The sequence below is a fragment of the Microplitis mediator genome, chromosome 11 (genome assembly GCF_029852145.1).
Source record: "Microplitis mediator isolate UGA2020A chromosome 11, iyMicMedi2.1, whole genome shotgun sequence".
NCBI lineage: Eukaryota > Metazoa > Arthropoda > Insecta > Hymenoptera > Braconidae > Microplitis > Microplitis mediator.
The window spans coordinates 20079615-20105458 of record NC_079979.1 but is presented as its reverse complement, the minus strand read 5'-3'; the positions used below and the strand labels follow the sequence as shown (position 1 = coordinate 20105458).

The 25844-nt window shown below is 31.3% G+C and overlaps 1 protein-coding gene across 13 annotated transcripts in view; it reads left to right on the top strand.

Moving 5' to 3' along the window:
- The window catches only part of LOC130677030 (protein scalloped), an 84973-nt gene extending 62747 nt beyond the window's left edge, over positions 1–22226 (top strand). For 12 of the 13 annotated variants that reach the window (XM_057483559.1, XM_057483558.1, XM_057483557.1 and 9 more), the window contains 6 exons: positions 8587–8717; positions 14458–14610; positions 15752–15967; positions 16044–16273; positions 16345–16579; positions 17186–22226. In XM_057483559.1, coding sequence (XP_057339542.1) covers positions 8587–8717; positions 14458–14610; positions 15752–15967; positions 16044–16273; positions 16345–16579; positions 17186–17299 — 1079 coding nt within the window. In that variant the 3' untranslated portion in view covers positions 17300–22226. The remainder of the gene's footprint in view (positions 1–8586; positions 8718–14457; positions 14611–15751; positions 15968–16043; positions 16274–16344; positions 16580–17185) is intronic. The other variant, XM_057483560.1, reaches the window with a different exon arrangement.
- The last annotated feature ends 3618 nt before the right edge of the window (positions 22227–25844 follow it).

Genomic DNA, 25844 nt, shown 5'->3' with positions numbered 1-25844 from the left:
CATATCGTTCCACCATCACCACCTTATAACCACGTCTACTCACCATCTAAGCAATAACCTTCCCATCTTACGCGACGTTCTCATTCGACGTCTTTATTCTTTTTTTTATTAAATTCAATTTAATACTTAACGTTAAACCACAAATTAATAACAATTGATAATTCAAAATTCAAATATTTATTTCAGTATATTATTTCAAAATTTAATTTTCACTGTAATTTAATTTTAATCCAAAGTTAGTTTATTAATTTACCCAATTACGTTATATAATATTATTTGTAATTATTATTATACATGAATTACGTAACTTCTAATTATATATAACTTCTGTTATTAGAAAATTTCTACACATAATATTTTTATTGCATGTTAATGTTACTCGTGTTAAGAAATTTCCCATTTACTTTCAACGCGAAACTGAAATTAAAATTAAATTTTTTTAATTGTCTATCGCATTAAATATAAAGCAGAGAGGGGAAAAATGGGACGTCTGCAAATTTTTTTTTTTTTTTTATTAAAATTTTTGTACGGACCATTTTGCCCCTATTTCATTTTGCCGGCAGTTTCTTGGATAAAAAAGAATTATGTGTCAGTAGAATGAAGTTTGTAAAAAAAATGTAAAAAATGTATATGAGGACATTTGGGGAGAGTGAAGAAGGAATATGGCTTTTGAGGGGTGGAAAGAAATTCAATATTTGCATGTCCGGCGAGAGATAGCTGGGAAAGCAGTCCAGCAATATGTAGAGTAGTAGAGGTGACGTACTACACGCGGTTTCTGAGTCGGTGCAGCAATCTTCCCAGGAACGTTACGGGGTTAAGTCGTATTCCACGGGCTCTCCCGTTGGCCAGCCCCGGAGACGAGGAAGGATGAGCGCGAGGACAAGATCAGAGGGAAGGTGGAGAAGGAGAGGACGCCAGTGTCCAGTTATTGACCGTCGGACTTGAATTCTCTGTCTCAACAGCCAGCCTTTATGAAAAGGACATTTTATATCCCGTCACTCTCTCACTCAGTCGGAGGACTGAACTTTTTTAAATTTAAATATCGTCTTCAGTCCGCAGTTGATAAATCGCATCAAGTCTTGAGTTCAATGTACCCAGGAAATTGAGCTGATCAAGTTCAAAAATTAATTAAGAGATTTAAGGAAAACGTTAGCGCGGTATTGCATTCCGTTGAAGTTTAGGAGGGCGAGAAAAGGGACAGTAAAAGGTTTACATAAAATACACATGCGCAAGAGTCGGATCTAAAGTTGTATCCAAGTCCGGTAAAAGACCGGAAGCTAGATATAGAGGATGACAAGGACATAAGCACCATGAGGTCGAGTTGGCTGCTCTCGTATAACGCCAAGCCGAGAGACGGCTATGTAATAATCTGCGGCTGCATTGTTCGTCCTGTCAGTTTACTATATAGCCACTAGTACTTTGACATGTCACGGAGTTTAATTAAATTCAATTATATACCGACAAAAAAAAATAATTAAATATTATCTTGAGTTTTAAAAATTTAATTTACTTGGATATTTTCATTTTTTAAATATACTGGGTATATATATATGTTATGGGATAAAAAGTTTGTAAAGAATTCGCTGGATATTTTTTTTAACAGTTTCCCGACTTTTTTTTTCAGATAAAAAATAAAATACAAGTCGGTAGTACGTAAAATCGAGTTTAGGACACTATATACTCTGTGTACACAGCAGAATGATAGTTTGACTGTTTATAGCTCCCACACTCTCGTTTATCGTTATCGTAAATTTACGTGTACAGAGTGTCGATTTAATCTTCTTTCATTTTACGATGGGTTTTACGGTGGAATCTGTGATTTACCTGCATTTAACTTCCAAAAAAAAAAGTATGGTTTTTACTTTTATTTAAAAAAAAAAAAATCCGGATGTTCGTTTTTGACTTTCGTTCCACTGAAAAAATTACCCAAAGTTCGAGCTCTTGATTACAATCCCCAACTATGGGGTTGAGCGACGTAACTCAAAGGACTTTTTTTCAGATAATTAAATTTTCCTCAACATTTTCAGTAGTTTGCGCTCGTAGCAGATGATATTTTTTACAAAAAATTTCTTTTACTCCTTTTTAAATTTTTTTTAAAAAACAGACGGAGCTCTAATCAATATGTTGGATGATAAATATTTAGCTAAAAATGTTATGGAAAATAAAGGAATTTATTCAGACGTGATATGTATATGTGGCGAGTTGACAGTGTAAAGTTGTCTTTAAAGGAAGCAAAGGAAGGAAGAAGGATGTGATAGTAGGAAGAAGTATAATATAAAGGATAAAGCTGACTAAAATGTCTGTTGAAGACTGTACCACTACTACTTGAACCTTTACTTCTACTCCTACTACTACTGCTACTGCTGCTACTACTAGTTCGTACTGGAGGGTGATACTAAACGAGTGAGGAAAGCAAAGTCGGGTTGGCTGCATCCACGATACGACCAAGAGCTCGATGTCCCCTCTTGCGTCTCTTCTCGCCCTTGAACGTTAGAGGGTGGCGAAACTATGCGAAGAATGTGCAATTAGTGAGCAGAGCGGTGGAGTGAATATAGAAGAGGGGAATTGAGAGGAAGAAGGGTAGACTCTGCTGAAGCCGGACGAGCATGTTGGAGTCATCGGAGGGTTCTGAAAGCACGAGGGTGTAGGTAAGGTGTAGTAGCTGATGTAGGTGATACGAGTACGAGTAGATGTGAGTGTGAGTGTGGGACACAGCTAACTGATGCAGACAAAGCTGAAAGAAGGAAATAAAGAAAGCAAGGAAAGGAGAAAATGAAAATAAAAGAATAGAAGATGGATGTAATGGCGTCACATGGATAATATCGAGGGTAGCCGTCCTCAACTTGTCTGTATCTCCAGACTATTCGATAACCGGGAAAGGGTGTCACGTATCCAACAAAAGTCACCGTGTCAAATTCACTTTCATTTTTATTTACCAAAGAAAATAAATAGGTCGAGGATTGGTTTTTTTGTTGTTATTGCCGGCAATCTTCGAGAGATCTGAGTATTGGTAGCGCACAATCTTAAGGGCTATAAACTCTAACCTTAATCAAAGTTCAAACTAAACCCAGCTAAGCGCCATATCGTCAGTACTAGCTCTCGAGTCTGGCTAATCAGATAAACAAGCTTGAAACACACACTCAGAACTCAGGTAGAGGACTTGCACAAGCGCTTGACTTGCTTTCTGTTTGTCTATCATCATCATCATCAATTATCATTAATATACTTGGGTCCGTCAAGTTCAATACCCGCTCCACTGGACCTCTCTTCAGATAATTCTGGTCATGTACTGTACCAGCCCTTTATGCCAAAGTTATTTCACTTAATAACTTAAAAAAGAACATATTTACACTATCGATATATGCACTCTAAAACCAAGTGTGTAGTCAAAATTAAGACACTTGCCAAATAACATTGAAACGCCATAAGCAATCTATAGATATTTAACACACCGTGAAACGTGTTTTAAATGACTACAAAAAACTATAGTTTCGCTTATGGCCTTAAACATAGAACCCCGAGTCGAAATTTAGAGCCCACTTAGAGCCTTCTAAAGTCGGACCTATTTCGGACTTGGCTCTAAATAGAGTCTGTTTCTATGTTAAATTAGGTCCAATTTTGGTCCCTGAGGTGCTTCAAATTTCCGTTTTCGGCACTTGCGGGCTCAATCTAGGACCTGATGAAAATTAAAATTAGGTCCGATTTAGGGCCTGTAGCCCTAGTTTATTGTAATAATAATAATATTAATAATAAACATCATAAATTATTCAATTATAATGAATCCAAATTTATTACGGGACTAATATTGTCGGACTTGAAGGCTCAAAATCGGACCTCTCAGTGAATGTTAGGACCTCCGGGTTCAAAGTCGGAGCTACAGGACTACAGGGCTCTAAATCGGATCTATTTAGGGCTATAGGGATCTATATAGGCTCTAAATTTCGACTCGGGACACATTTAATATGTGTTAAAATAATACACTTGTAACACACTTGGTTTTAGTGTGAGAGAGGGCACTTAAGAAAACACTGTTTTCGGGGACTCAAATACTTTCAATCTTTTCGTTTTAATGATATTCAAAGTGAACAGAAAAAATCCCCCCTCTCCCGTTTTACCTCTCTTCCTAGTTTTATATTTGTATTGAATATCATAAATAAGAAATAAATATAAAATGTATGTTAGTGTGATAAATAAAACAAGTTGAATAAAGAAAAGTGCATCAGCGGTTTTACGGATTGCGAAACCGTTATTTTGTTGGTGATAAAGATCTGCTGTTATAACACTCAAGTTATTGCTTCCTTTTATAAATATATATATCTATATATATATATATATATATTCACATCTCACTTTTATTTCTTCTCTTTTTCATTTGTTTATTTTATTTCCTACTCTACGTCATTTCATTTCGTACAAACTCGCATGCATTTTCTCATTTATATATACATTTCTCATATATATGATGCATCTTCTAATATACTACTCGAAACACGAGAGAATGTATATACATATATATATCACGTTCCATGCGTTGATCTACAGTTAAATTAAAAGAAAAAGTATATTCCCACGACGAACCCACGCCAAAGTGACTTAACCATCGCACAGTCAGTTAATAGATCATTTGCTTGCCCTGTGCTCCATATAAAAAAAAACCTAGTAATTTACTTGGGACTATTTTTCAAGCTCGATATTTTATGAAACTTTAAAAATATTATATCTGGAAATAAATATTTACAAAAGTTTAATAACTTTGAGTAGTACATAACTTTTCTGCAGACATATATCGACAAGCATCGAGCATTTCCCGTGCTCGTTACTTGATTCTAAGATCATAATGACCCTTCTTGTTAAATTGAGCATCAACCAAGTGATTTACGTTGATTGCTTGTCGTGTCCCATCGCGCACAAGCTTGCTACAAGTATATAAATATATATACCAGTCTATATCTGTACGTCTTTCCTTTTCTCTAGTGTATATTTACTCCACACTCGGCGCAACACTATTATGTACATCAATACACACGTGTATGTACTAATATAATGATGATGATGATGATGATGATGATAGCAATAATAGTGTCTCTATCTTTTTGCACAACCACTGACTTCATTCAAACTCCTACGCGATTTAATCCGCGTATTACAAGTGATGAATCATTTAAACTCATCATTTTTCCGAGTGTTCATTATCTGCACCGTAAAAAATTTTCCGCGATGTGGTGTTAGAATTTTCAACGCTGTGTGAAAGTTACAGGACGTGTTAAATTTAGGACCGTGTGAATTAGAACTTTCACAGTGAAGGTAATTTTCGAAAGGGCACTCAAGTACACGGAGAAAAAAATATAGTAAATTTTACTAAAAAATATGAGAATAATTACTAAATTTGGATAGTAATTTTGAAACGCTAATGATTTATATGAAAAATTCATAAACAGATTAGCATATTTTACAAGTCATTTAGTAAATTTTTACTATATTAGAATGGAAAAAAATAAAATTAAATTTTTAATAGTTTTTCAACTTTTTATTATTTTTGATTATTATTTCTGTCATCTGTATTGGTGTCGATGTGAAATTTTATTTTTTAAAAAATCGCTTGGATTCAACCGAGATTCGAACCCTGATCTCCCGCGCGCGAGTCCTTTCCAATGTCTGACGACCCGATGTGTCTTTCGAACAAAAGTTTCAGAACTTGTAATACATCTTTGTATATGCTATCCCCACCAACTTTTAATTTTATCTATACATAGTAGAATTTACTATACAGATAGTAAAAAAATATAATTGTGTTAGCAAAAAATACATTACACGTATACACAGAAAAAAAAAATTCTCGACTGAAGGTAAATATTCTTGATTCAAGAAAATTTTTTTGGAGACCTAAATTTTCTCAGATAAAGTAGAAATCTTCTCCGACCAAGACGAATTTTTTTTAACCAAGACAAATTCTCTTGGCTCAAGAAAATCTTAACTTGGTTCCCAAACACGTTTGTCTTCAAAAATATTTTCTTGACTCAAGATAACTTTTTTTTCTGTGTAGTAATTTTTAATAACTTATTATGTAATTATTACTATAGTATTGTAATTTTTACTATACTTTTTTCTTCGTGTAATTATTTAAAATATTGTAGTAAATAAAAGAGGGTATTAATAGTGAAATAAAGTGAGGGAGAGTGGGTTAGGCTTTTGAGGGCGTAATCAACCCTTGAAGAATGCCGGTTTAAAAACAGTAGAGAAGTTGCGGTGAAGTGGCTGATTCACGAGATACGAGGATGTAGTAAATGATATTGGGGAGAAGAAGAGAGGGAGGGAGAGAGAGAGTTTGTATATGTATAGAGAAGAAGAAGGAGTACAAGTTGATGCCGGGGCCATTTAACGGTCCTGCGAAATTGAGTCATCACGCGGTTCTCCCGGAATCTCGGATATTTTACTCCCGATGCTTCCACAATGTTCGTGGAAGTAACTATGCCCCGTGCACCCTTTGTCTCGAGCAGCACGAGGATAACCTCGAATCGTATAACTACATCCCATTGCAGCACCACCCGGTAGGCAGCTTCTCTAGTTAGAACTCTGTCGATCGAGAATGTGGAATCCTCGTCTACGTGCCATTGTTCAACCTGCAAAAATTCCCCACATAACTTATCATTCTTATTTTATTATTTATTCTTTTATGCCAAGCATCGGCTAGAGTAAATTTAGTCGTGACAGAAGAGACCATCATAATGGTAATTGATTAAAGTTTGGTAATGCAAGAGGTCGGGCACAGGGTCAAGTACTCTTGCCGCCCGAAATGCTTCAAGTATCTGTTAATTAACCTCAATAATACCCTTTTTATTTTTAATAAGTAATACACGATGACAGTACACGTCTTTTAAATTATTTGTTTTCATTGCTGCTTTTATTTTGGTGTCTTAATTATTTTAATAGAGCATTTAATATCCGCGGGAACGGATGATAGTGGACCTGGAGGATTAAAATTAAATCGCAGTGCAATCAATATTGCAGAGTGATCATGAAAAGGAAGCAGTGATAAAGCAAAAGAAGAAGATGGGACGGGTGGGGTGGCTCGGGATGAATTCAGAGAAGGGGGAAGGGGTGAGAGTGTGGGTGCGATTAGACTTTAATGAATTTCCCGTGCCGGGGTGCCCTCAAAATTCATTAAGAAGCTCTGACAAGAGAGAACGAGACTTATACTTGGTCCTCGTGCTCATCGTGCTCGCGGATGGCTGTGGGAATGAGGTTGAGAGGAGAAAAAAGTAGGGGAAGTTAACCCAAGCAGCCCGGGGTTGACGAGTGTCGGGGCAAAGTCTCTCGAGAGTCTTCAAAGGAAAAGTAGGCGGATGCTTTTCGCGGAAATATTAAATTTCACGAGAGAAACGTTTCATTTAATTGCAAAGGCCCTTTAGTATACACTCTAACGTTATTTTATATATTTTTTTTTTTAAAAACTTGCATTTTTATTTTTACTACAATATCAATTACAAAACTCATAAATTAAATTTTTTTTTTATTATCATTAATTTAAATAATCATGTCTACTCCATTTTATTTATTGCTACCAGTGACGCCATCTTGGTGTCAAGAAATTAATTATTTCTAAAAATTTATCATTTTATCAATTCAAAAAAATTTAATTTCCCGCTCATACGGAGTAAGTAGAGATTTTATATAAATCCGCAATCACTCCGATTCGGAGTTTTAATATTAAAATACTCCGATTTGGAGTAAATTTTACTCCAAGGGTATTAAAAAAATCCATAGTCATCTGCTTCGCATTCACTTCGGATTTAATCCGCGAATTTTTTAAATATATCGTGCAAAAAAATATAAAAAATTTCTTTTATCCCCCGTCTTTTTTTTCCGTTTATCAAAAATTACCGAACTATTGCGTATAATTTAGCCCCTGCCGTACGTAAACAAGAAATAAAAATAAATAATAAAATATTAAACGTGTAAATTGATTAACTCGGAACGCAATATATCTAATGAGACAGTTGTTTCGCCTCTTCGATTTCTATCCTTTCATTTCCGGATCGATAAATAATTACTTTGACCACTAAACTGTTTGTTACACTAGACAGGAGTAAAGTCCATTACCCGTACCGGCAAATAAAATAATTCATATAGACAGGCATAAAGTATCCAGTCAAGTATTTTATTTAAATACATAAATACTGCAGCTCCCTACTTCAGATTATTAAATAAAACTCCTCAATTATATTTATTATTATATTTTAATCTCCTCTGCTTTTAATCGAAATTTATATTGACAATTATTAATACTACGATTTATAAATTAAATTAATTTATTTATTTTTAATTTACGCGTATGCTGAAATAATTGAGCCGTTAAAATTTTAATTTTATCGTACTTCCATCTGAGCGAATTACGCAAATAGACAAAGTAGCTGCTAAATGTTTAACTCTGGAGCAATACTACAAGTTTATATATCTATATATATACATGTACATATACTTTCTCATTTCACAACACTCATAGATGTTAAAAGATCTTCTTTGCACACAATAAAATTAAAATAATTAATTTATAAATTTTTAATTAACACTTATTTTAAATTACAGGTCGAAATGAACTGATTGCTCGATATATAAAGCTTAGGACCGGTAAAACGAGAACGCGAAAGCAGGTTTCTTCACACATTCAAGTACTAGCGAGGAGAAAACTTCGTGAAATACAGGCTAAGCTCAAAGTGGTAAGTAGATTTTTTTTTTTATTTTTTTTTTAAATCTATGATACGTAACACAGAGAAAATTAACTCGCAAATAGACAACAGTACTATCCTTGTCGCACTTGCACAGCAAATGAAAATTCGCCCACATTTGTTATCGGTGTCACGACTAAATATTTGACCCTAAATATCTAACGCCAAAATATCTACACTGTAAAAAGAGCGGTTTTAAAAATGGACTTGTTTTAACTCTGCCCGGTGTAAAAATGAAATTACACCGGTGTAGGAGGAGTAATACACCGGTGTTAAAAATACCGGTGTTAAAGCGGGGTAACCGGTGTAAAAGCGGGGTAACAGGTGTAAAAGCAGGGTAGCCGGTGTAAAAACGGAGTAATACCGGTGTAAAAGCAGGGTAAACGGTGTAAAAGCAGGGTAACCGGTGTAAAAGCAGAGTAATACCGGTGTTAGAGCGGGTTAACCGGTGTAAAAGCGGGGTAACAGGTGTAAAAGCAGGGTAGCCGGTGTAAAAACGGAGCAATACCGGTGTAAAAGCAGGGTAGCCGGTGTAAAAACGGAGTAATACCGGTGTAAAAGCAAGGTAACCGGTGTAAAAGCAGAGTAATACCGGTGTTAGAGCGGGTTAACCGGTGTAAAAGCGGGGTAACAGGTGTAAAAGCAGGGTAGCCGGTGTAAAAACGGAGTAATACCGGTGTAAAAGCAGGGTAACCGGTATAAAAGCAGAGTAAAATCGGTGTAAAAGCAGGGTAACCGGTGTAAAAGCAGAGTAATACCGGTGTTAGAGCGGGTTAACCGGTGTAAAAGCGGGGTAACAGGTGTAAAAGCAGGGTAGCCGGTGTAAAAACGGAGTAATACCGGTGTAAAAGCAGGGTAACCGGTGTAAAAGCAGAGTAAAATCGGTGTAAAAGCAGGGTAAACTGCGTCCGCTTGGAATATTAACTTTAAAGATTATAAAACACAAAAAATGTCAGTTCTTTATGAAAATTAATAAAAAATGTCATTTATTAACAAGTATAGTGATCGAGTAGGTAAAAATATTCACAAAGTAAAATATTTTAACACCGGTAAAAAATATCTACACCGGTGGTGGCGTTATTTTAACACCGGTACAGAATATTTACACCGGTGGCGGCATTATTTTCACACCGCTTTCAGGGGTAAATTTAACACCGATAATTTTAACACTTACACCGCTTGGACTTACCCCGATGATTTTTTACAGTGTAAGAAATTAGATCTAATCAAAAAATATCTTGTACCATGATATAATTAAAACCTGATCTAAAACCAAAAACGATGATCGTTGATTAAAATATTTTGTCATTAGATCTTTTGTCGTCAGATATTTTAAATTATATATTTTGAATTAGTTATTTAGTCATGTAACCCATTTATCTGTAGCTGATCCAGCCAGTGTGAAAAATGAATGAGGTTTAAAAGTAAGCTCTTGTTGATTTAACCAGTGGGTAAAATTATTAGCGATACGGTGCAACAATTGCATTCGGTTGATAAATCAGTGATGCACAATAGAGAGTACGAGAAGAGAGATAGAGAGCAGAGCAGAGCAGAGCAGAGAATGACCGATGAGTGTATGTAGGTAAACAGTTGCCCGATTGTTTTGCCCGGGGAAAACGTTTTCCCCAACAGTATCATGCAGATATATGGCGTGTTGGGAGGGTAAGGGGCTGGAGGCCCGAGGCTGGAGGCTGGAGGAGAACAGTATGCAGCACAAAACGCACACACAGAACACAGCGTGTCGAAGTCGAGAACCGCTCTCTGTATAGGGTTACGTTGAATTCACATATCAGAGCGGTAGTCCTTTATATGTACATCTACCCTCTGTTCCTGGTGTATATATCTGCTGAATATATGTTGGATTAAAGCTTTTGTTGCTGTCGTGTGCTTTTGCCCGTTTGAGCGCCTCTGTTACCGCAGTGGCGCATGCCAGGAGCGTTATTCACCTAAACTCAGTTTTACCTGCTTTCATTTTATTATTATTCTCTTTAGTCATATCATGTAATTTAATAAATATCATTTTTATCCCAGTACACTCAATTTAATTTAATTTTATTTTTATTTTTATCAACTACCGTACGAGCGCAAATGTCAATTATTTATAAGGGTAATTCTTTTGATCAAAGCGGATCAAATTTAAAATTGAATAAAAAAATAATTAAAAAATGCATTCGTTGTTGGAATATTTAAAATTTGACTACTGGTGTATGTAATGGTAAATGAAATGTCGAAACAATTAACATAAAAAAATATTTAGATGGGCGGGAGGAGGGAGAGAGATAAAATTGACATAGCGAGGGATGAACAAAATGTTTGAGAATGTCGATAAACAGAGTGCACGGTCACTCTACCCGCTAAATTCGACATACCGCTCGCGTACGGTTTTGGTTAAAAAGGGAGTAAAAAAATAAATACACGGCCTTTCTCAATTAAACGAATCGATTCGTCGGTAGTGCCCGTGGTAGAGGTGGATGGGCACGCGTGCAATGTACGGTTATACCGTTCTCTATTTTTTTTTTTATTTTTTATCCACTTTACTTTTTTACCTTTTATACACTTTTTTATTTATTTAACTTTTTTTATGTTTTATTTTCCCATTGGCTGAACAATGTATGCGTTCAATAAATATAGACACGTTCCAGTCGTATATATACTCTCGTTCGCATCCCAATCCAATTTTTTATTTTATTTTTTTTTATCATCGGGCATGAATGTTTGATGCCGTAAATTTTTTGGTTTGATTGGATTGTTTATTTTATATAAAGATTTGAATTAACTGATGATATTAAAAAATATTTTTTAATTTTTAATTTAAAAAACAAATAATAAAATATTGAGAACCATTACTATTATTATTATTACGAGCAACTACGTGACTGTCCGAGCATTACTAAAAAATTTATAAAATATGATTTGAATTTTACTGTTTATTAAAATCTATACTCTAAAATTAACTCTAGAATCTTTTGTTAATTTCTATTATTAAAATTTAATGAGACAAATCTCATCATTAACTCGCAAACTTATTGATTTCGATGATTGTATAATCATAAGATTTTTGAAAAATCTATACGGTCAAATTTTTTTTTATTAGTTGTCTAATATATTTTTAACTTCCCGCTAAGAAAATTGTAAATTTTCAAAAATTCGGGAAGTTATTGGTTTCGGTCCGATTTACGAAAATCGAATTTCCATCAGATGTCGACGTTTTGAGGTCCTAGGAAGCTATTCTGACTAATTTCAAGATGATGTCCGAGTGTATGTATGTATGTATGTACGTACGTACGTATGTAAATACCTGTATCTTTCGAACGGATAAACCGATTTTGAACTTTAAGGTGCCATTCGACGCGGATTGTCAATATCTTGAAGCCGAGAAAAAATTGAGCTTGATCGGTGGGGCTCGTTCAGAGATATTCCAAAAATAAAGTTTTTTCAAAAATGTTTTTTTTGGATAACTTTTAATGTGCTCAATGGATTCATTCCAAAATGGACTGGGCTCTAGAGCTTTATAAGCCGCGTCGAATGCCACCTCAACCATCAAAATCGGTCCATTCGTTCAAGAGAAACCGTTGTCGAAAGAATTAAAAAAAAAAATTTTGTTATTTTTCCTGAAATATCTCAAAAACGACTCGATAAATCGAATCTAAAATTTTATCAGCTTTAGAACTTGACAAAACGCGTCGATTGCCGCCTCAACCATCAAAATCGGTTAATTCGTTCGCGAGATATCGTGGGAGAAAGAAATGCTAAAAAATGGTTTTTTACAAAACAATGGCATACAAAAGTATTTGCGAGCTCGTAGAGCTCGAAAATTTATTCACAATAGTGTTTTCGAGCTCAACAAGCTCGAAAACAGCGGGAAGTTTTGGGGCTGGCCCGCAGGGTCAACTGACAGACCGATTTTTTTTCTCTGATACCAAATTAAATCTGTTTAATTTTTATTATCATAGAATACATGGCATAGACTAAATTTTTCTTATTTTCTCTTAATTATATATATATATTAGGGTGGCGCAAAAAAACCGACTATTTTTTTTTTTTCAATCTCGCATGAAAATTTGTTGGTTTACGATGTTTTAAGAAGCCTCTCCACAAATCAGCTCGATAAAAAATTTTTAAGAGGTCGCTCACGAATTTTGAAAATATCGAAAATGATCGAAATTAGGATTTTTATTTAAAAAATTTTTTTTTTCTCGTGGCAGCAATAGTTTATATTTGTAAAATCATGACTATGCTGAAAATTTCAACCCAAAATTTAAATATTTAAACGGCGCTCAAGAATTTTGAATGTTTCCGAGCGCAGTCTCTTGGACATTTTTGAGCGACCCTTAAATATTAATAATAAAGCTTCTCGATTTTTTCACCATCAATTTGCATGACAATGAATGAAAATATAACCCGAGAAATAGAAATAATAAGTTATTTACATACTTTTTTATTTTTTAATCCAATTTGTAGGTTTTTTCGCTTATTCAAAACTGACCGAATTTCATTGTTTAAGACTGTTCTGTATATTTTTGGGTATGCAAAAGTTATATTTAAGTGAAATGACAACAATTGAGTTATAAAAACTAATTCAAACTATTAATTACATATTATCAGTAAATATTCGAAATTCTTGAGCGCCGTTTAAATATTTATATTTTGGGCTGAAATTTTCAGCATAGTCATGATTTTACAAATATAAACTATTGCTGCCACGAGAAAAAAAAAATTTTTTAAATAAAAATCCTAATTTCGATCATTTTCGATATTTTCAAAATTCGTGAGCGACCTCTTAAAAATTTTTTATCGAGCTGATTTGTGGAGAGGCTTCTTAAAACATCGTAAACCAACAAATTTTCATGCGAGATTGAAAAAAAAAAAATAGTCGGTTTTTTTGCGCCACCCTAATATATATATATATATATATATATATATATATATATATATATATATATATTAGTTATATATATTCAGTCATATTCAGTATCAGAATAATTAAAATATTAATTTATTTGAAGAGAATAAACACGATTTTTTTCCCGCGTAATTTAAATGTAATTCGAATGATAAAGATAAATTTATTTATCTCGATACTCGGCAATAAAAAAGAGTTCAAGCCATGAAAAGGCACGAATCCTAGTCAAGACCTTTCTAACGATACCAAATTTAAAAACATTAACTAATTCTATCATATAAATGGCTGGAACAAAATTTTCCTTATTCTCTTAATAATATAGCAGAAAATTTTTATGTGTATTATTATTATTGTTATTATGAGGGTTAACGTGGGAGTAAAGATTGAAGTGCGAGAGTAAAGTACTCGATTACTCACAGTGACGAATGATCAAGTCCCACGCGAGACAGGGAGACACACTGCGATTAACACTCCAGGACTCTTTCGTAGCAGAGAGAGGCTCTGATATAACCCAAGTATAAGTTTAGTGAAACGTACGAGCAGAGAGAAGGACAATAAAAAAAAGTATCCGCAGAAATAAAGAAAGATGACACCACACATCGACACACGAGTTTAATGTTCAGTTGCTTGGAAATTAAAAAGGAACACGATAACCCAAGACATTATATTACCACCCACTTTCGGCCCACGTTATTCCTTTTACTCCTTTTTACAATATTTTCATTACGCCGTTTAAAAATTTCGAGTCTATAGTCTGTTAGATATTTTAAAAATACTGAAGCTGTACAGTTACCAATGCAAGGGTTGTAATAAATTTGAATTTGTCAGGATCACGTGACGAAGGAGAAGACTCTTCAGACAATGTCGAGTATGTCAAGTGCACAGATAGTGTCAGCTGGAAGTGTAATACACAACAAGATGACCCCTGCCCTCATGGGGACCCTAGCCCTCCACGCTTCCACCCCCTCCTATCCTGGAGCGGTAAGTTCCAGATCCAGATAATCGTGTCCCTAACACTGATAACTTTTTTTCAAGAGCTTACATCTGTCGATTGTTATTTAAATATTCCCGGGTCAAAAATAAAACTTGATTTACCAAGTCGAAATTTGGAGCTGTTTTTTATAAGACTAACTCGACTTTTTTTTTACGGAGGTATGAAACACATTGAGTTTGAGCCTTGTTTTAGACTTAACTGGCTTACTTAGTCACGATTTAAGACCAAAAAGTCAAGATCAAGTCGAAATTTACTTGGTTTAGACTTAATCGACTTAAATTATAAGGCGAAAAATTCAAAACTACGGTGACATAATTTTTATAAATTAAGGCGAAAGTAAGGCGAATAAATGACTTTTTTTCGACTTGATTCAGCAAGTCAAAAGTAAGATGAATGACTATTGCGCTAGAAGTAAAGACGAATAAGTTGAAACAAGTCGAAACCAAAATGAAAAAAGTTCAAAAAGTTGAAAAAAAATTGAATTTAAGTTGAAAAAATCGAGATCTTATCGAAAAATCGTCGGCAAATTGATAATTTCAAAAGAAAATAAGGTGAAGCGAGCCTGAATCAAGTTTTATTTTTGACCCGAGTTATTATGCTTACAAAAATAATACGAATCGATTTACATATTTTTGTTGCTTATTCATTACACTGGAAAAAATTTGCGGATTAAATTCGGAGTAAATACGGAGCAGATCCTCCAGGGGAGTTTATTTTAACATCAAAATTCAAAACCAGAGTGGATGCAGATTGAAATAAAATCTAGATCACTCCGAAATTACTCTACTGAAAAAATTATCCCATTTACTCCGTAGGCTGAGTGATTTTTTTTAAAACTCCGAACTCCAAGTGAAGAGAATTCAGATTTAAATAAAGTCCGTATTCACTCCCGATTTTTTTCAGTGTACACTACTGACATTACTAACAATTTATTATTTAAAAACTTACTCCGTGCTATTGCTCGCCCTATGGGGGCACTTGTTGTGTATTCACTTTTTTAATTACTTAAAAAAAAAAAATTCTTTTGTTTGTCATAATTCCTACTTGTTTAAATTCATATAATAAATGTGTTAACTCAGATAAAAAAATATATGTAAAAAATAAATAACAAAAAATTAATTTATCTAGAATTTCTGGCAACCTGGTCTCCAACCGGGAACATCCCAAGATGTCAAGCCTTTTTCACAGCCAGCTTACACGGGAAAACCGGCGACTGCGGTCTCCAGTGGTGATATGGTACAGGCACAGCCTCCGCCACCATGGGAAGGCCGTTCTATTGCCACCCATAAATTAAGACTCGTTGAATTTTCAGCGTACATGGATCAGCACCGAGACCAAGATATTGTAAGTAATTTATAAAAATAAATATATATGTAATGAATAAATAAATTTAATCAAAACATATTTATTTTCCTTACAGTACCACAAACATTTGTTCGTCCACATAGGAGGCTCGGCGACTTACACGGATCCACTTCTAGAAGCCGTTGACGTCAGGCAAATTTACGACAAATTTCCAGAAAAGAAAGGAGGCCTAAAAGAGCTCTATGATAAGGGACCACAGGCGGCTTTCTTCCTCGTCAAATTCTGGGCGGATCTCAATACAAATATTCAGGACGAGGCTGGCGCCTTTTATGGTGTGACAAGCCAGTAAGTTCTTTATTAATTTATTAGTCAACTAATTGATTGTGTCATTTAATTATTTAATTATTTGCAAATAGGTACGAGAGTACAGAGAACATGACGATAACCTGTTCGACAAAAGTGTGTTCCTTTGGAAAACAAGTGGTAGAGAAGGTGGAGACTGAGTATGCAAGGTTTGAGAATGGTAGGTTTGTTTATCGCATCAGTCGTTCCCCCATGTGTGAATATATGATAAACTTTATTCACAAACTAAAGCATCTGCCAGAAAAATATATGATGAACAGTGTTCTTGAGAATTTTACAATTCTACAGGTAATTTATATATTTTATTTTTCAAATGGGGCTCCACTAGATTTTTATTTAACAACGATCCCTATTTTACATGGCGCCCAATAAAAAAAATCTCATAAAAAAAAAGAACAACTTTCTTGCCTCTAAACTTCGGTAGCTGACAGTTGATATCAGTTGGGAGTTGAACTTGTCCTAGAGAGAGAATGAACTTCGGCAATCTCCCACTACCGCAAACTTCTAAACTGCGCGTGCGTAAAAAAAGTGGGGGAAATTTTTTAGATAAATTTCAGTAAAATCGACATTCAAATTCGTAATCTCAAAATTTATGTACTAAATTTCGTTAAACTCCTAAAGTCCTCCCAGGAAGTAAGTCGTCGTCGGCGGAAAATTAGACTTGTTTTTAATAGTGGGGGTAAAAACCAACGGCAACTTACTCTCCGGGAGGACTTTAACTGATAACTAATTAATTTTTTTTCTAATTAACCAACACAATTTTAATACAGATAGACTATTTTAAAAAAATGGGAAGTACTAATTGAGAATGCCCTTAAAAATTACAAAATCATGTGGAGCCTAAAAGTTCGTCATTATTAAATAACTAAATATATAAATTTAAAAAAATTTCAGATTGTGACAAATAGAGATACGCAAGAGACGTTACTCTGTACAGCGTACGTCTTTGAAGTATCGACGTCTGAACATGGTGCTCAGCATCACATATACAAACTGGTCAAAGATTAGTCTGATAAAAAAATATCTGCTCGCCATGCAGCCATCCACCCCCATCAGTGCCTACCACCACCACCACCACTACATTTAATCATCCATTTATTATTACAATTACAATTACGCTTGTGAATTTTAATATTCGCATACATCTATGTGACGACACACATACACATACATATATATATATACATACATACATACATCTATTATAAATATATAGATATATATATAATATAATAATAAGAACAATAATATCACACTAGATATCTCCAACATCAACTTTAACTACCGGTACTACAGCGTGTAATTATTACATATATATGTAATTTAATGTATCACGAGGTACAGTGTACTTGGATCAAAATTATTATTTTGTTTTATATTTTGCTTTATCGCGATAACGTAAATCGATACTTATGAATTCGTTTGTAAGCTGTGATCTCAAATGATTTACGTTAATCGCTAATTATCCGCGAGGATTTATATATTAACTCAAACTATTTTTTTTAAAATATATATAAATATACATATATAAAAGAAAAAAAAAAAAAAAAATTATCTATTCAAAATTAAACGCACTGACTACTGAGTCAACCCGAGTCTATTTACCAGTGAGTATTTTTATTGATAAATTAAAATGAAAATTTATTATTATTATTGTAATTATTTTTTTTTGTGTAATTTTATATAACGTGACATTTGGCAATCAAAATTTAGTGCAAATGTTGAAATTGACAATAATTAGATGAAAAAATAAAAAAAATTAAATACCGTAAAGTATTTATGATAAATATTTAATAGAGTTTATTAATTAGTAAAAAAAAAAGTAAATAATTAGAACGTGATCTTGGGTTGGCTCAGTACTGTAATTAAAATTAATAAATAATTAATACGATTTAGTATTATAATTTAATCAGAGTTAATTCAACTATTTTGGACATACGGAAAATTATAAATTATAAATAATAATAATAATATACACATTAATAAATAAATAAATAAAATATACATATATTTGCGGCTAAGAGTATATATGTTAATAAATATTAATGCAATTACAATTTAAATTGTTATAAATTATCTATCGAGAAGGCATCAGTTGCCTGCATTACTTTTGCCAAAATCAAATGCCTACAATATTTTTTCATACATGAATTCTCACTGCTCAGTGCCTACTAAAATTTTTTCTATGGTTCTATTGTCTACATAAATATAAACTATGTAATTTTAATTGCATACAAAAATTACTGGACTGCTCTATTGTCCACTTGAAAATATTTCTCGATGTTCAATTTGTTGCTATTTAATTGTGGCCCGATAGGGACGATAGCCAAGAAAAAAAATGATTCTTCCGTGTACTTGTTGCTACGAAATGATCAATGATTAAGATCAATCATTTGAGAAAAAACCACAGCTGATCTGGAAAATATCAGAGCCACAGTCTTCAGGAACTGGAAAACTTGACAGTTTTCTATTATAAATTAGTAATCTGATCAAGTTATTGTCTCCAGCGACTATGGGATCCAACCCAGTGTCATATTATGGACCAGACGAGATATTATTGTGAAGACTGATATTTTTCAGATCACCTGTGGTTTTTTTTTTAATGATCGGTCTTGAACGTTGATCATTTCTCCTCAAGTACTTGATTTTCTCAGCATAATCAGGAGTATTTCTTTGATTTGGGTACACGATTAAATAGCAATCAATTGAACATCATGAAATATTTTTAAGTAGGCAATAGAACAGTGCAGTAATTTTTGTAGGCAATAGAATCGTAGAAAAAAATATTTAGTAGGCGACTGGGTAGTGAGCATTTATGAGGTACGGAAAAATATTGTAGGCATTTTTATAGATTCAGGAAAAACAATGCAGGCAACTGATGCCCTCTCGATATCGTGTATAAAGCTATCTAAGTGATTTTAATTTTAAAAATTAAATGAAAGTTGATAAGATACGAATGAGAATAAAAAAAAATATATGAAATTTTAAGTAAAATAAAAAATGCCATTCGCGAGTCTAGAATTTATCAAATGATAATTATTTTTTTAATTAGTGATCAGATGAATTTTAAATAATATTATTATTATTATTATTAATATTTACTGGGCAGATTTAATTCGATTAATCCGATTGAGTACTTTATCATTTTTTATATTTTTCGTGCGATCCCACCCGAACTTCAGGTAGCAAGTAGACTATTAATGTCTTTGTAATTCTGATGATTATAATTACACTATTTTTTACCGTAAGGTTCCATTAATATTTTTTTTTTCTGTAGTTTAATGAAGTGGCTGAATTTCTTACTTAGTGTAATTGTTTGTTTTTATCTTTTTACTTACAGTAATTAAAGAAATATTATTACTATAGTTATTAAAAGTTATGATTGTAACGATTGCTCTGGTTACGCAAACAATTTTATAAATTATTTTTACGAAAGATCATGTCTTATAATAGATTTTTACAAACTATACTATAATTATTTGAGTTCCGTACTTAAAAAAAAAAGAAAAAAAACAACTCAGTACTCGTTGAAAAATAATTAAATTGCACAGAAAATAAATCGGGTAATTTATTAAAAATACAAGAAAAATTGCGGCGAAATGGTCTTTGATTTTTTGTTAAGATTTGGGGTAATTTGGGCCTATTAAAATTTTAAAAATAAATTAATTTTCGTCATAAAAATTTTTATTTTTTATGACGGAAATATTAAAAAAAATCAAATTTTTTTATGACTCATTTTACCCTTTTTTTCATGAATCTCTTATGAAAAATAATAAATAAAACCTCATATTAATTTAAACAATTGGATTAATTGGATAATTAATTTTTTTGCTTACCGAGCAAAATAATAATTAAAATAAATAATTTTTAGATGTATAATTAATATTAATTACCGTATTGTAATTAAGTTTTACGGATAAACAAGTGGCAATTTATTTTGATCTCTTTAGTCAGAAATATTTCCTTTTTTTTTTTAATTAAAAAAAAATGAATTATTAATTTGATTAATAAAATTAGCACTCAAACAACAAAAAGGCAAAAATATTCATTGGCAGCTTTTGTACTTCTTAGTTGTTATTATTTTTTTATATCGCTAATTAAGCAGCTTATTTGTTAATTAACAAATCCTATATATATATATATTGTCATCAACTAACAAAATTAATTTTTTAAATAAATTAATTACGTCAATTGCTATTGAGAAAAATGTTAAATAATTAATTATAGTGTAAAAAAAAAATTAATTGAATTCTCAATGGGTTGAATTGAATGCAATCACGCGATGTTACATTTTATGACAATTCAAAATTTTGTTATCGATAATTAATAATTAATAATTAAATAATAATAATAATTATGATTAAAATATAATATAATAGTAATCATACTAATTATTAATTGATTAATTAATTAATAAAATAAGAAGAAGTACATAAATTAAAATAAAAAATATAAAAATGATGAGCACCGACAAGATTATTATTAACAGTAATTAATTAAGTAAATTACATAAGAAAAAATTATGGAGAAAATAAAAATAAATATATATTTATCTATGTCTTCTGCGAAGATAGCAAATAGTACTCTCTCATTCTATATTGATGATATCAAAATTTTAAATGAAATTATAAATGATATCGGCAGATGTAGTCTATGAGAAAAAATAAAAATAAAAATAAAAATGAATTAAATTCAAATAGCAGCTCGTAATTGTATTGCAAATACATTGGCGATTGATCGTACGGTTAAATTTTTAAAAATAAAATAACAAACTTTGTAAATAGTTTTAAATAATGACTATCATTCTAATTAATAAAGTTCCAGTGGCCATTCAGATAATTAAAATTTTTTTAAATTTTAAATTTTCATTTTTAATAATCATGTGGAAATTTAATTTTGTGCACAGAAAAAAAATAATTTCTTGTCTCAAAAGTATTTTTATTTACCCCAAGAAATTTTTTTCATTATGAATTTAAGACAAAAATTTTCTTGGAGTAAAAAAAAATTTTGGTACCAAGAAATTTTTTTTTGTGTGTAAAAATACTATAGTGTTTGTTTTAAATAATTTGAGCAGGTGGACAATTTTTTTTTTAATTCAAAATATTTTTTAATAAGAATTTTAATTTTCGTATTTTGATTTTCATAGAAAATTAAATTTCTGAGTGAATTTTTTTTAAATTTTATAAAAAATAATTTTTTAGTTAATGGAAGAATTATAGCAAAATTTGAAAAAACTGGGAAAATTTGAAAATAAATCGAAAAAAATTGTACGCTACTTAAAATTTAAATCGCAAGCGCTGTAATTTTTTTTTACACGAAAAATAAAATTAAAATTGCACATATTATTGTATTTAAAATTTTTGAGAGAGATATGAACACAAAAAATAATAAATTTATAAAATTCATTGATTTGTTATTTCTTTTTTTTTATAAAACTAAGTTGCAGTTTTATATAAATCCGATAAACTGTAAATGAGCTACATACATATGATATGAAATGTTTATTAAATAATCGTACAATTTTAAGTGCATTGATCTATATAACGTTTAATTGAATTGAAAAAAAATAATGTTGCAATTAATAATTATCTTTGATTGTTTTAAAAAAAAATATATAATTTTTTTTTAATATCCTGGAACTGCCATATCAAATAATTGAGCTTGTTCATAAATAAACAACAAAAAAGCATTGTGTGAAAAAAAAAAAAATAAACACTTGTATATTATTAATTATAATTAATAGAACGAAATGAGGATCAAAGTAGACGATTTTACGAGTAAATGAGAAATAAAATAAAAGATATATCATTAAATTAGAGATTTAAAAGTATAATTAAATTCAGTATATGTACAGTATTTGAAAAAAAATAATAATAAAAAAAAAAAAAAAAAAAACATGTTTATAATTTGTATGAAAAATAAAGAATTGATATAAAATGAGTATTGACTTTTATTTATTGATTAATAATATTACTGTCATTCTTTTTAATATCCCGTAGAAGGTGTGCCGTCAGCTGATCCCAGCAATTTTATACCACGACAAGTGATCCCTATAAATTGATCCCACCGACATCTGATCCCATCAACAATTGGTGGTCAATTGATTTTTATCAACAACTAATTTACATAATTTAACTTTTTATATTTACATCAGTGAGTTTTAATTACTCATGTTATAGTAATTAATGATTTTATAAATTTGTCAGTGGGATCAGTTGTCTGTGGGATCAATTATCGTGTGATTATTTGTCGGGGATCAGTTGTCATGGAACCCCCGTAGAGAAGTTTTCAAATTTTCAAAAAATGAGAAAGTTATTGCTGTCAGTCTAATATTTGAGAATTGAATTTTTACCGTCAATTTGACGTCACTTGCACACCAATTTTCGGAGATTGTTGAAAGCAAAAGTTGGAATCCCGTAAGTTGACGGCAACTGGATGCCAATTTCCTGAGAAAGTTAAAAGCAACAGGAATTCTATGAGTTGCCTTCAATTTTCTCAGAAAGTTGGTCACGAATTGTTGCAGTAAATTGTTGCCAATTCTGTAAAGTTGACAACAATTAGTAATCAACAGTTACAAATTCTCAAGTTGTCGTCAACTTGCTCGCAACTAATTGATAACAACTTTTTGATTAGAAAGTCGCCTATCCTATCGACTGCTACCCTGCTAGTAATCTCGACTATAATTTCATAAATTCAAAATTTGTTCAAAATTTTTATTTTCCTATTTGTTTAAAAAAAAATAAAAAATAGAATTCAAAAAAAGTTTGAAAATCTAAAAGTGCATACTCCAATCGCTGATTTTATTTTTAATTTAATATATAGTTAAATATATCATTTAAAGTCATAAATAATCGCTCAATTTTACAAATATGATAGATAATTTTTGAATTAAAAAATTAAAAACTCACATTTTGCTGCTTTTTCGATGACTTCATTGGACTTGGACTTAAAAATGTAGTTGACACAATCAAATGACCACTAACACTAAATTACACTGATATAAATTATTAACACTGACATCACTTCTGAAATAAAACACTACTCACTCATGAACCACCATTTTTTATTTAAAAAAAAAAAATAACACAAGTATATTTTTAAAAATGACACAGTAGTTAGCCGATGTCTTATAAGTTTTGGGTTTCTTTAAAAACGATAAATAAAAAAATATTCAAAAAAATTGCATCTGCAGTATTTTTAATTTCCTACATGTGCATATTTTTAGTTTTCATTTTTTCTATAATTTATCGTTGCTAGAAAAATCCGAAAATTGTTAATTGTCTGCTAACTTCAGGATGATTTTTAAAAATGGCGGCAAAAAATAATTTGAAAAATCACTGGACTTTTCACATCACTTGATAAAAAATACTTTCCACTCACACAAAAATACTCACTGATAAGTCTTCAATACTTTGTCCATATAAATAATAACTAATAAAATTTATTTTCACTGATTTTAAATTAAAACGAACGACAACGAACACCGATGGCTTCACAATGGAAACTAGATACGATTTATTTAAATTAATTGTTTTACTACTTATATTTTACATACTGATTGAATTATTGTCACAAAATGTTCAATGGCCAAATAATATTTTAAGACACTTGTTTTAATAAATATAATTGCAAAAATAAATAATTTATTTATTAAATCACGAGCTAGACGCGGCCGGCGTCATTGTGGTGGCGGCAACATGAAGTTGGGCTCAAAAACACTTGCGCAGTTGTAGGAACGGTTGGAACGGCCTGCGCAGTAGAGATAAAATTGAGATGCACGTGCGCAGAAGCATTCTGGCTCAGTTTGTCTCCCGCCTGATATTCTCTCATTGTCGTTGTCGTTTACTCAGTTAAAATAATTCTTTTAATTATTGCGTCACTCAATTATAAGTGTAATGTCAGTTTTAAATAATTTTTTATAGAATGGTGAACATTTTGTGATATTAATTTATGTGTGTCCATGAGTGTGTTATTAAATAAATTAAATTCAGTGCCGGCTTAGCTCTCGGGGTTCTCGGGTTATCTAGCGCCATGTTTGGTGTCGGAATTTTTAAACGGGAATAAAAATAATTAAATGTCTTTTCTTTTATTATAAATAATATAATTAAGTGATTGTGATAATTTGGTGATTAATTAGTTGTGATAATTGAATTATTTTAGTGAGTGCTCATGTGTTTAATTTATTTATTTCTTGATGGTAATGTACTAGCACTGGCAGCGGAAAATAAAAATGGCGGGAAACGTGAGTAAATTTAAAAAAAATTATTGATTAAAGTTTTTTATTCACTGATTATGATTATGATCAAAATTCTAACAATTATAATATTGTTTTCTTTTAATTTTTCAATTTTATTTAATATAAATATTTCATTCATTTATTGGCAAATTTAAATTTCAAATCTTCCCGCGTAATTTTAAAAAGGGCGCTCTATTCAAAAAGTGGTGATTGTAAACAAATCTGACACGTTTGTTTATTTTTTTATTTAAAGATAATTAATTTATTCGAAAAAATATGTGGAAAAATTAGCGGCAATTATTATTTATTTAATTACTGAGTATTAAATAAATTATTGATAAATTTTAAATATGTTATTATTTAATAATTTTATTAATTAATATCTATCACATTTTTATCAAAACTTGGAAAATTCAATGCCATTTAAAATACGTACCAACATGACATACTTATTTTTTAGATTCTAAGAGATATATATATTTTTATACAAATAAAAATATATGTACATCTCAAAAATTTACAAAATTGGCATGTCGGTGCTCATTTGACAGAGTTTTGAATTTTCTGTCAGAGCTTCCGCGCTTGATGTATGCAAAATTTTGTCCATTAAAATTTTCAAAATTATTAATCACTAACTTTTCATACCATCATATTTTTCTGCATTATTATTTTTCTAAAAAATAAACAAATATATGATTCAAATAATCGTAATGAAGAATTCGCACGAATTATAATGCGACACATAATAACATTAAAATAAAAAAAAAAAATATTAGCTGGTGTTAATGTGAATGTCAGAATAAATGTTTGGTCGTGAATCGGTACAGAAATACTAGGACACGTTAGAGACGAAGATAACGAGTCTCCAGGGTACCCTTGAGTTAACTACCAGATCGATGTCTGACCCTTACTACCCCATCTAACACGTACCCCTCTTAAACTTTACCAACTCGCGGTTCTACCATTTGGTAATTCTATCTCTATCTATATATATATATACATATATATAAAACAACACTCCACTACTTTATTTAATTTTTTTAACTTTTTTCTTTCCACGACTTTTAGATTTTTTATTTGCGGTACCAAGTCCTTTTTTCGTTAAAAACTCGGCAACTTTGTAATGCGCGAACAATAAACTTTAAAATAAAATTCAAACTTTATTACAAAAAAAAAATAAAATATTATTTACAACTTAAATTTATTTAATTTTTATTAAAACCATTTATACATTTAAATGCGTTTTTAAATTTACAACTTATACTTAATTTTCTTTAATTGCGCGGTCAGATAAACTCGCGCAAAAAAAAAAAAAAA